This window comes from Atta colombica, unplaced genomic scaffold (genome assembly GCF_001594045.1).
Source record: "Atta colombica isolate Treedump-2 unplaced genomic scaffold, Acol1.0 scaffold254, whole genome shotgun sequence".
NCBI classification, from domain to species: Eukaryota; Metazoa; Arthropoda; class Insecta; order Hymenoptera; family Formicidae; genus Atta; species Atta colombica.
In genome coordinates this window covers 1045130-1058356 of record NW_017259353.1, presented here as the reverse complement: position 1 = coordinate 1058356, position 13227 = coordinate 1045130, and the positions used below count along the sequence as shown (strand labels likewise).

The 13227-nt window shown below is 34.7% G+C and overlaps 1 protein-coding gene across 1 annotated transcript in view; it reads left to right on the top strand.

The window, feature by feature from the left end:
- Positions 1-810: 810 nt before the first annotated feature.
- LOC108689059 (zinc finger protein 358-like) overlaps positions 811-13227 on the top strand; it is a 28645-nt gene continuing 16228 nt past the window's right edge. Inside the window, exons 1-3 of the mRNA XM_018195662.1 lie at positions 811-1167; positions 5182-5280; positions 12216-12877. Coding sequence (XP_018051151.1) covers positions 966-1167; positions 5182-5280; positions 12216-12877 — 963 coding nt within the window. The 5' untranslated portion in view covers positions 811-965. The remainder of the gene's footprint in view (positions 1168-5181; positions 5281-12215; positions 12878-13227) is intronic.

The window sequence follows — 13227 nt, the reverse complement described above, 5'->3', positions numbered from 1 at the left end:
CACGTGTTAGTTTGTGCGTGTATCACCATGTACACAGGGAGTAATCCGGTGTGTGTGTGGGTGGAGTGGAATGGAGGAGGCGTGCCCGGGAGGCGGGACCCGGGACCAAAATCTTGGTGTGCATCGCACTTCTGTGTGGGTGTTCTCCCTCTCCGTATAAACGCAGACGTTGTGTGCGTCGTTCGTGTGGCTCTCTCCATCCCTGTCCTTCTCTACGTCCGCCGCTCTCGCGATCGTCATCGCATGGGAGTCCCTCCACTATCAGACCCGTTAACAGCAGTCGGCGTCGAGGCACCCGCTCTAACAGCTAACGTCTCTCACATCCCCGGGTTTAAGCCGGTGCTTCGCCGTTTCCCGATCTGTCCTGTCCGGCCGATGGACTGCACGAAAATCAGTGTCACTGACAACCAAAAGTCCCGTCTCTTGCGCGATACTTATTTATTGTCGCAAAATAGACAAAAACTATCCTGTGAAGCTGGGGGCCTATCCAGGTATTGAATCATCATTACCAGCAGACTACTCCGAGTGTCTTGACTGTGTTGGCAAAAGAATCTCTAGTGCTTGTACTATCACGAGATTGATGTTGATATCCCATGAAAGGATGAAGTCCGTGAACAGGTAGTTCCTAGAAAGGATAGTACCAAACATACTTGGGATTGCATACGTTGCTGAAGAAGACACATTCTTTACTTAAAAAATTACCAAACAAACAATTTCGATAATTGTTGAGAAATCATTGTTTCTGAAAACACAAGTTTCCAAATATTTGAAAAATTCTTAGAGGCTGCCAACGTCTTTGAAAGGATTTTCTGGATAATTTCGTTTGAAATTAAATTAGGGAAGAGTGTGTATGTTTGTTTATTGCTGAGAAACTTAAAGATTGCAAGAGTGTTGGAAGAGGAGATGCGAATGTCGTGTGTAGTGACGCGAAAGTTGTAAAACGGTGAACGGATTCGAGGTCCAGGATGATGGAAGTGCAGCAACAACACTCGCCTGTCGGGGTGGGTCCATTAGACTTTTCGAGACGAGGAGTTGCCGAGGCATCAGCATTTCGAGTTGTCAAGCCTAAACAACCAGCTTCGTCGCTTGTACATCAACAACCGTTGCCGCCGGAAACCAACAACAATGAAAATCTTCAAGAAAATCCGCAGATTCCCATTGATGAAGGTAAGATTTCTTGAATGATCTATTAAAGCTAAATTATCACTATATTTATTAGTTAAGATGTTATTTTTTAACATTTTTAAATATTAACCGGAATATTTTTTAAGCGCATTTTAAGAACGATATTTTATAATAATTTTAGTATTGTTATAATAAGAAATAATTCATACAATAATTCTTTTATTTTCATTAACAATATTTGATAAATAAATATAAAACAAATCAAGTAAAATGAAATAATATATTTGTGTGTGCAAGAATGATTTTAAGCTGTAGATAAAATTAAATTATAGATAAAAAGTAACAAAATTTTTAAGCAAAAAGTATACAAACCTATATATCTTCAATTTTGAGTTACTCATAAAACTAAATTGTAGATAAAAAGTTATAGATAAAAAAATTGTAGATAAAAAAGGTGTATACAAACACAGGATGATTTCTGGCAACAGATACATCGTAACTCAGTAGATCATTATAGCTTTATTGTTTGTCAACGTTAAATATTGCAGATAAAATGATTACCAACAATCTTTTTTAATTGTAGATGTTGAGGCAAATATTGATTTGTAAGTAAATAATTAAATAAATTCAATATTATTTACTACATAATATTTGTAAAATATTTTTAATTAAAAAAAAATTGTCAATCCATTTAACGAATTTTTCAGGGATATAAAAATATACGTAACACAATTATATTTTCTCAAATTTTAGAATTAAAATTATATTTCGTCAGTAATACTCGCATATTTATGGATATATGCAATGGATGATTATCGCGATTAAAAATCCAGTATTCATCAATAATTCCAATCGAGACACTCACACGAGCTGATCAAACCCCAAATACACTGTAGAATGCAGAGAAAGCCCCATATTCCACATAATCAGCCGAAACATATCGTGTTCAGGTCCTTTGACATCTCCAGCCGTATGCCGTTCGCTGACGCAGTGCCGCCGACTCTCACCCCGTGGCCATCTCTCGCCTGTCATCATCCTATCTATTACCTGCCTATTACCCTTGCAACGTGGCGTTTACGCGGTAGCTCATGCAACTGTCGCGTCGACACCTGAGCTTGTGACACACGCGTGAGGATCGCACGCGAGAGCAAGCGGTATGCTCGTAGCTCATGCACGAACACGCACACGCGCGTGCAGGTGCGTAGGGGGCCGTCATCGTGCACAACGGTCTGTTCAACAGGTGAAAGGGGATGGCTGGTATTAGACGGCTGTCTATACTAATACCCCGCTACTAATCGTGGTAACAGGCTAAACGCAATAATATCGAGCTATAGGCGTTGATCTAAGCGGTTTAAGCGATAATTGCCAGGTGATAGGCAGCTCATCGAGGGGTTGCCTACTGTTCTGCTACTTGTACTCGTCAAGAAATTCCGTTTGGTATGAGGCTTGGAAGTTATATGAGAACATTTCTACTTATTTGCAGAATTATTGTTCCTTACGATTGAAAGGAAAAAAAGATATTTATAAAAGAAAAGATATTTATATTTCCTTGTAACATTTGAATTCTTATTTCTTTCAACAATAAGCTTAGGAAAAAGTTAATTATCCAAAAATGTATCTAATATCTGTGTAAATGTGTTTGGACTTCCACTTATTTAAGTACCTCAATCTTTTGTTCTTTGCATACTGATTAGAGAATTCAATTGTGTAAAGTATATTTTTAATTATAATATATATCCTATTGAATATATCTATTTTTTCCATTCTTCGTTTGGAAAAATCTTGCGACTCAAAGCTTTTAATGCGAAATGATTTTCTTGGTCTTAAAAACCGCCTTTAAATTCTTTGGATTTTTCCAATCTGTCAATCGGCTGTTTTTATCGATGATTTCCACGGCAAATCACATTGGCCTTACCGTTTTATAGATTTATGACAGACCGATAGCGCGAAACGTGTGCGAGACTACGTAAGATAAACGTAGTCGCGCGAGCAAACGGCACAATATCACCGATGTTCTCGCTAGCTGACAAACACACGTTACCTGCATTGTGTATACACGCGTATCAATGTATTACACCAGACCACCTTATCTCAAGCGTGCGGTATACACGCTCGTTGTATAGAAACATATGATTTATTTCTGATAATCCTGGCAAGAATGAGACAGCCTTTGCGGCGTGGAGTGTCTAATCTCTCTCCGTGCTATCTCAGATTATCCCATCGGTCCTCTATATTGCCCGGATTACAGATTTCTCTTGCTTTTTTTGGTCGATTCTTGGTATAATTGACCGATATCTCGTTATCGATAGATCTTGCAGCGATTACCGAGAGTACGGAAATGATATATCATATCGGATATAACAATAAATTTATTGTTCCCCGCAAATATTTACTATAATTAAGAATATAGAAATATACTGCCAAATTTTCATTATTAATAGTCTTTTCTTTTCTTCTTTTGGATTATTAATTTTAATTTTTTGTCATAGAATAACGTTATTATTGATATATTTTATTTAAATTATTGATATACTTTATTTTTAACATCACATTTCTTAATATTGATAAATTTAATACTATCGTAATTTAGATAAATTTTATCTTAATTTAAAGACATACACACTTATAGTAAGTGTAATTATAGTGCAAATATTTATTATTATCGAAAAAAATTCTAATGCATGTTATATTTTGCCTTATCTTATTTATCACTATTAACAAAGTTTTATTTTGCATTTTATTTCTGATTAGATTTTTGTCTTTATTCAACAATAAAATGAAGAGATTGACGCATGTACAATATGATATCGATGTAAAAAAAAAATAGATTTGATTTAGCTCAATTAAATTGAATGATTAGATAGGTTCTACACTCATCGTAAAGCGGATTTTATCGGACCTGTGTAAGAAAACCAACAGAGAGATTACAGTATGATCATTTATGATCGGTCGAACTGCAACTTTTCTTGACAATCGCGATTTATTTCTATAGTTATAGACTTGCCATAGTTACAGACTTCTTTGTTACGATATCAGAAATTGTTAATTTTCAGATTATTGAGCAATAAAATAAATGTGTTTTGCATATTTTTATTTATATTTATAAACTTAAAATGTCATAATAACTGTATATGAATTTTATAGATGTAATATTAAGCTATCAATTTTATCAATTTTAATTGTTTTACATTCAATTCGCTACTCATTGGTGATCTGCGATTGGTGAAAAAATTGTTGAATAAGTTGTGTCATTTTCAATATATAAATCTCTTAGTACGACAATATAATCGTGCCGATATTAATTCGATATACCGCATAGTTTTTGACATTCCGTATTCCAAGCGAAAAATGAAGATTTGGCTTGTTTAATTAATCATCGGGATGGCGAATTGGCGTGAAGTCTTCGAACTTTAATCCTCCACCGGAACGATCAAAGAAACCAACCAGAATGGATGGCGGATGTTCGAGGATAGGAATGCAGGTTTCGGGGAGAAAGAGAGCGAGTAATGGCCAAGGCAAGGTTGATAAATAGGAGGAGGGTTTCTTCTCCTTTCTAATAAAGACGCTCTTGTCGAGGGGTTGATCTTTCCTACGAACTAGGAATACTAAATTTGTCAGGACTTGAGATGTCATTGCAGCGTTAGTAGCTGACGGGGTAACGATGCATAAACGATCAAGAAAAATACCCAATCGATTCACCATTTGCATTACTATTTTTTCACATGGGATTTCGCGTACACTGTCTTTCAATGTCAAATCGTAATCGATTTAACTGTAATGGCAGATGTATTTATTCGATCAATTTAACATTTTACATTATATTTTTAATATAAAATAAAATAGGAATTTATCATGAAACATATTTAATAGAAACGTCTTTATTATTACAAACGTGTAATATAAAAATTAATGTTTAATACATATTAAATGTTATACATGTAAAATGTTTTAATACATACGTTTTAATACTATACGTCTAGATTAATTTTTAATAGAAGAGATTAATAAATTATATTTGTTTAACTGTTTTTAATATTATGTAATTGTCTTTTTTAGGAGGATGCAATGTTCGTTTAATGTTTCCGAGATTGTGGGCACCTTTTGGGAATGCGACGGAAGTTACGAATCTGCCACCTTTACCAAAGAGTCACTCAGGTAAGTGCATTATAGAAGAGCCAATAATTCGCTTCATAAGTTCGTATATTCAATCAAATTATAACGATAAAAGGATTTTTTAATATCAAAATGCAGTAGCATTCTTAACTTACTGCATTTGAAAAAGTTTTAAATTTTAATATTTCACTATATTATATATATATTTCATATTATTTTCATATGATATTCCCATATAGAAATGAAAAACAATAGAAAAAGCATTTATAAAAATAATTTGGACTTTGTCCTAATAATAATGCTTTTCATTAGCAAAGAAATCTTTTATCAAAAATTAATGTTATGATTATATTTTAAATTAAAATGTATCAAGTAAATTATGTATACATGTCATTTTGCGCGAGTTTACTTGTTACTGATTATTATTGTTCGTTACACTGATTATTATTGTTTATTACCTCACAACGTTTACTGCAGATTTATTATAGATACATATATACATTTTTAAATATTATTATTTTTAAATATTATTATTAAATGTTTAAAGAAACTGCGCTTAGGACGGGGAGTCGGCGCTTTAAACACACAATCGTCGCTGTACTTATTGCAATACATTTACCGTTGCTTTTTACTTTATTTCGGAAGGTGTAGACGGGCGGGTATAGAGTCGACCTTTCGCCTCGTAGTGATGATGGCTTCCTCCTCAGCCCGGATGACGGCAGGTTTTTATTTACCGATCATTAAGAACGACCGGTCGTCGTCGACGATTGGGATAAATGGTAGCACGCGTCATACCACGCATAGACATGGGTCTTTCTAACTCCTGCCGGCCCAATTGGAGCGGATTAGAGGCGCGGGTACAGGGATTCGGTCCGTCGGCTTCTTTGTGCTGTACCTACCCTGAATTAGTAACATCTTGTCATGTTAAATGTCCGTGCATACTCTCTTCCTACTTCTTCCGCGCGCGAGCGCGCGCGTGCACGTGGCCATTCATCTGCTCCGTTCATTCTCAGACATGATAAGATCAACCGCGTTACTACTTTTATCGTCGCGTTTACGTCCCCGCCGCTCTGCCAAGATTTGCGTCGTGCAAATATAGTGCTGCTTGAGCAATATCACATTATTATTTATATAGACTATCACTGCTATCTTTATTATAGAACGTGCAATAGATCAAGAAAATCGTAGAAAGAAGCTATTTTAAGCCAAGTAAGCGGAAATTTATTCTGTGATTTGTTAGAATATTGTATTGATATAATGAAAATTCTCAACAATCTTGACGTGTAGTAAATAACGAGGTAAACAATTTTTTTACAAGCAAATGAACTTTAGTATTTATTTCCTTCTAAAATTTTAAATTGAATGTTTTTGAAAAATGCAGATATTACATATTGATAATAGAATTAATTTTAGCATAAAAATATCTCTATTGTAACGTGCTGTCTAAATATTAACCTTTAGTGTAGATGACTTTTCAGTTCTTTAATTCTATTGTACATATAATGGTCATTCATATTCCGGATTCATTTTATTGCTTTAACAAATATACAAAAATTATACCTTTAAGCTTGAGGAAGCATTTGTAAGATTCTGCATTAAAAAAAAATTGTATAAATGTAATTACTTGATGCTCTTAGTTTTTTGAAGAAAAGAAATATGCAAGAATGATACAATGATGTATACTAAGAGTTAAGAAAATATAATTTTAAAATTTGTAAGTACTTATATTATTTCCGTTTGACGCTGAATAGATAGGAAGTAAAATTTTTATTTATATTCTTGATTAATATATGAGATATCTTTAATGAGTAAACTCGATTTCAGCGTATAAATTTCTTACGAATTGATAAGACGACTCTTGACAAGGGGATGACGATACCGAAGATGTGGACGTGGATTAATAAAGGAAGGCCAAGTCGGGGGGAACAATTAGATCGAGTTAACGGCCAACTTTAATCTTCTGTCGTCCGTCAGTCGCTTACTGCGTAGTGATCTGCCGCTATTAGAACCGTTATACCCTTCAAACCCCTTCCGTGCTGACAATTCATGGAAAAAGATACGCGTGACCTTTACCGCGCAAGCGACATCAATAGAGCCGAGTGACAGGACGATGTGGGTTTTCAAAAACGGATTTTTCATCCAGCCGTCAGTGGAAGTTTAAAGTTAATCCTATCATAAGAAGCAATATCAGGGTGTACCTATGAACAAAATTTAAAAGAAAAGATTTTAATTCAAATTGATTTAGACAGAAGATGACAGATTATGATCTATTTTAATGATGATATTTTAATGATGATAAATGCATGTGAATTAATATTTTTAATAATATAATTTTTTTTCATTCAATCGACAAAAATCTTGATACTTAATTCATATGCAATTTTTTGTAAATACACTTATTATAATCTGCATGCCGATTCAATTTAGATCAGACTTATAATGCAATCGCAAACTAAAGTTAAAATATTAATGTTCAAATTAAATTGATCAATTAACAATAATGCTAAACGAATATAAGTATCTTAAAAAAAGTATCTTGAAAAGAACTTATTGCGAAAAATATCACTTCAGTTAATGATTAAACTTGAAATTCGTATCTTGACAATCTCGACTCTCCGGGCGATATGTTGACATGGCGCATATAGAATCTGCGCAGTTTTAAAACTGAAAAACGTATTTGTAAAAATTTGCATACAAATATTCTTAAGAACCATACTGTTAAGATTCACTTCAATTGAAAAAATAGAATTATTTCTCGTAATTGATTTATTTTTATCGATTCAATTTCTGCTTATAATTGTTTATACATATTTTTTGAAAAATAACATTTTCTCACTGGTTGTTAGTTATTGTGACAAATATTTCTACATATCTCGATGGTAGAATTAGACTGAAAAAATTTATTAAATCTTAATACATATTTTTTTTAGTAATGAAATTAAGGCAAATGATAGTATAATACAATTGTTGAAACATTATTGCATAAGACAACAGTACAATTAAATTATACATTGTTGTTTTGTGCAGTATTTATTTGAATATATATTTCAATTTGAACGACTTTTTTTTGAGTCATCATCAGCGATACATAGTTCTTCAAATCTCTGACACTTCCCTCATATAACCATAGCCACTTGGATAATCCCAAGTGAGGTGCATGAATTTCATTGTATTTTTTATTAAAAATTCGATGATGAGAGAAGCGATTAAAAACAAGTGTCAAATATTATAAGAATATATGCATTCGTGTAAGAAACATTGTAAAAACATATCATTAGTCAGAATAGAATAAAATAACACGTGTTATTAATACGTCATATAACACGAATGCATATACAATATTCAAGTAATATTTAACACTTGTAATATTTGACATTGTATCAATAGTCTCAACTTTGTTTCACCTTGACCAATATGTGTTATTTTATTCTATTTGAACGATTTTGGCGATTTTGTTTCAAGTTTTATAAATCGAATCGGCTCGTAGTTTATAAAATGCAGTTAGTTTAACAAACGTGTTTGCAAAAATATGTATATGAATAATTGTTAAGTATTATCACTTTAACAAGAAATAGGATAATTTCTCTTAAGTAAAATCATTTCATTTTATACGATAACTCAAGTTATAATATTTAATGAACAAATTGACAAGTTCTTACTTTGGCTCGTTCACCACTGGGTTTGTACGTCAACTACATTCTGGAAACTTTGTCTTGCTTATCCCGTAAGCAACTCCGAGCACTTTACGTGAATATAGCAAACGCGCATCAGTGACAGAACCGTCCGCGTCCAGGCAAAAACGATCTTGAAGTCGATTCAAGAAGTTTCATTCACTGTATCGAGAAGGCTGAAAGCCACTACACATCACGTGACATGCATGTCGAGACAGTGCCAGATGCATATGTGTGCGTAAACACGCCTAGATTCGCAGGTCCCGTCAAACCCGGACCAAAGTTAAGCCCATCTGGATGGTCGTCAACCGTTTTTCTTACGTTGCAGTTTGCATCGCCAGTTTTTAGCGCATTCCAGTCGACTCAGATGTAGCATTTGCGTAAGCACTTCTTCCTATCACGCTGCGAGACACATTTGTCTGAGTTTTCTCCTTCTTTTTTATCCATTTTTGTTCTTCAGCTCCCTCTATTTTTCTGCTAATGAACCAAAAGCGATATAATAGAATTGTTTTCATAAGTGTTTTCACAAAACCCAAGTTCTCAAAAAAATATTTAATAAAATTAAGTTTTAATGATGTATTTATATTTATAGTGTCCACAATATTAAATTATTCACGTGATTAAATTTTAAAATCCATGTCTTTGAAAATGTTTTAAGCCTTAATTAATCGCATGAAAATACGTCATTTAACAAAATAACTTAGAGTCATGGTGATGGTGATCTTATGCATTTTATTATTCTAATGAAAACTTAATTAACATAGAAAAATATTTACTACTAATTATTTTTTAAATTTATCGGCCCATAATTTTGGCATGTTCCAATAGTTAAATTCAAAATTGCGAAGCATTGCTTTCAATCTGTTCATTTATATTGTAATAAAATAATATATATAAATATTCTCTTGCGACTTATACAAATACACACGTGCACACACAAATGTGAAAATTTTAAATTTAGGATAATATATTGCTTCTATGTTATAGAACCAAGAAAAAATTTGGATGTAATATTAGAAATTTCATTAACCCCTCCTTGTTTTTTCTTTTGTGCTTTTGACCGATGCAGTGCGATAAAGTACCTATCTGTTTTCTCGGACAGATCCCCGCAGGCGCGAGGCGCGTTTCTCATTACATTAAGTCACTCTGACTCGAGTCGTATTTTGATTCGATTGCAAAGCCACTAGGAAACACGATAATAATCGACCCCAACGATGAGGCTCGCGGAGAGCTTTAAATGCGATTAGCCGACACCGCGGTGCATCATACGGGCTGGCACGTGACCGCGTGTCGCGCGCACGGATTATAAATATAATATACCGGGTGTGTGCGAGAGACGCAATATGAGTGGTCCGAAGCCGAAATTGCCGAATGCCGAGCATCGAGAGGGGCTGTGAGATACATTCTCGAGATCTCCGCCCTTATTTCTCTCGTAGCGAGACGAGATGCACACGTGCCTGATTTCCGATTCATCCCACACTGTAAATCACAGCGAAACGAACTTTGATTATTAGACAAGTCCCACATTTCTGAATAATAATCAAATAATAATTCAACTTTGTAACGATTTTATGTTAGAAATTCCGCACTGTCTTCCTCTGTTTGTAAGATTTTGGATCAACCGGAATCTATTTCTTCTTAATTAATTTTACAGAATGTACTTTAAATTAATTTACATAACCTTTTTGCAATTTAACCATTAGAAATTTATTAAAATTAATTGTATTTAATTTACAGTACAAATTACACTAAAAAAAGATTTACTAAATTTTAATACATATTTCTTATGCATACATTTTATACATATATATTTCTTTACACATTTCTAAACATTCACATTACTCAGAATAAATATTTATTCAATAAAAATAAATAATAATTAAATCAAATTAATAATTTTTATATAAATACATTTACCTTTAGTAAATATTTACTTAGAACTAATACTTTTAAGCAAATATTTATTAAAAGTTTAGTTTTTTTTCAACATGATATTTTTTGAAATATTTACAATTTTTGGAATATTTATAACTTCTTTTTTATATTTAATACGTAAATTATCTAAAATGATACATTTAAATGAATTATTCATATCTGCGTTAATCATAAATCTTGAAATCAAATCTAGATTTCTCCGAAAGTACTCGTCAAATAATGATAATAAAATAAATACATTCTACGCGTTTAATCTAACAAATACATCAAAATTTATGATTGAATCATATTTCGTTTGAACCAATCGACAGATAAAATGATGCGACATACAAATCAAAGCTGCGTCGGAAATCATCGGTTTGATAATCAAAGAACACAGTAAATTCCGATTGACAAGCGATACCAAAATTGCGATCCGATGCAATTTGCAACTGTCATCGTGAAAATATTAATTTAATATTTCAATAATAATAAATGTTTAATTTTCTCGTTATATATTAATCAGCTATGGGATGTTAGAGCCGTAATTACGTAACATATATGTATTATCTGTTAGGTAATCACACTAATCGTACTAACAAAAGGACTTGATGTAATAATAATATATATTTTTGTACTATTCTCTCTCTCTACAACTATTATGTTAAGCGAAGGTATAGTTAGAATATCGAAATTCCTGTTAAGCATAAAATATTTTCCTTTGCTTTATTACTTAAGGATGATGCCATTTCACGCTGTAACGCGTAAAGAGTTAATCATGACTCACACATGGCACTCTGTGCGTCGGATGAAATATTCCGAAAGGGTGCGCCAGGGATTTCATTAAAGACACTGCTTCACACGAAACGTCGCGAAAATACATTTTGCTCTCGGCACTTCACTATTCGGTTCTTTCCTCGCGATACTTCGTTAGCGCAACATGAGACCCTGTCAAGACCTCTCGTGCCCTGTCTGTCCCTTAAACACCCTCGCACCAGCATGCTAGGAAAAAAAGGCCCAGTACGTGACTCAAATCTCATTCCGACTGGGTCCTTCCGCCAGAAGAAACGTATTTATCCGTGGCCTTCTTTTTTCGGATTCCCCTGCACCTAGCACGCGTACTTCATACGTGACGTAGCTATCGTCCGTCCAGTTCCGTCATTGGCCATCTTGCTCTCGTGACTAGTGTATGAACTCTGGTTTATCGACTACGAAATGTCATGTCTACTTGGAGATGTGAAAAATCCATACGAGATGATTATTGATTTCTTTTGCACTGAGCTTGATATAATTTTTAAAATTTATAATGAAAAATTAATCAGACAAACGAACAATTACAAATTAGAAATAATTTAATATTATATTTGATTATCATTAAATGATGTATTATAGAACGATTATCTTTCGGAGTTGGTCGTCTGGTGGGCTCGCCGGCGACAAGGAGTCCTTCCCCGTCTCAATCTCCTTGCCCGGATTCCCCTCCGCCCGATAGTCGGGACATCGAGGTGAATGTCGATGTCGGTGAAGAAGAAGTCGATGTGGACGTTGAGGAGGTCGGTGACGAGGACGATCATGAAGGTACCTCGAGTCCGCCACGATCGTCGTCAACACCATCGCCATCGCCAGTTAGCGTCGCGACGTCGCCCATATCGCATCCGCCGAAGAAATCCGGCGACAGTTTCAGCGTATCGGCACTCCTGAGGCCGGATCCTCCTTCCGCACACTTGCAGAATGCGTCCCCGCATCGAGAATCCGCTTCTATGGGCGCTCATCCACCACCACCCGGCTCGTCGATCCTATATCCACCGTTGCACCTTCAGAGCGGTCTCTTGCCACCTCATCCACATCACCCTCTCTCGTACCTGCATCCCCAATTGCTACCGCATCATCTTCTGCCACCGCACCTGCACCCGTTGTTGCGCGGCGTACATCCAGCTCACCCGGGACTGCATTCGACTCACACGGCACACGGGTTGCACCATCCTCATCCGCTCGGCGATGTCTACAGCTGCGTCAAGTGCGACAAGATGTTCAGCACGCCGCATGGGCTCGAGGTACATGTGCACATTCGACGCGTGCTTTTTTCCAGACTTACTTGTTTTGATTCATTTCTGATTTCCTGCTGATGTTCTCATCCCGTCCGTTCTTTATCGTCGCGATAATTAATTTTTATATTTTGCAATAATTTTCAATATATCAAAAACAATGTTTTTTTATTTTTATACTACGTAAAATAATATGTTATTAAGAGAAATTACCTTACTCGTATTTATGAAGGATCTATTTTAAACTTTATGCATGTAACAACAAGCAAATGATAAAAAATCACATGCATCAAGCTTAACACACACACACACACACACACACACACACACACACACACACACACACACACACACACACA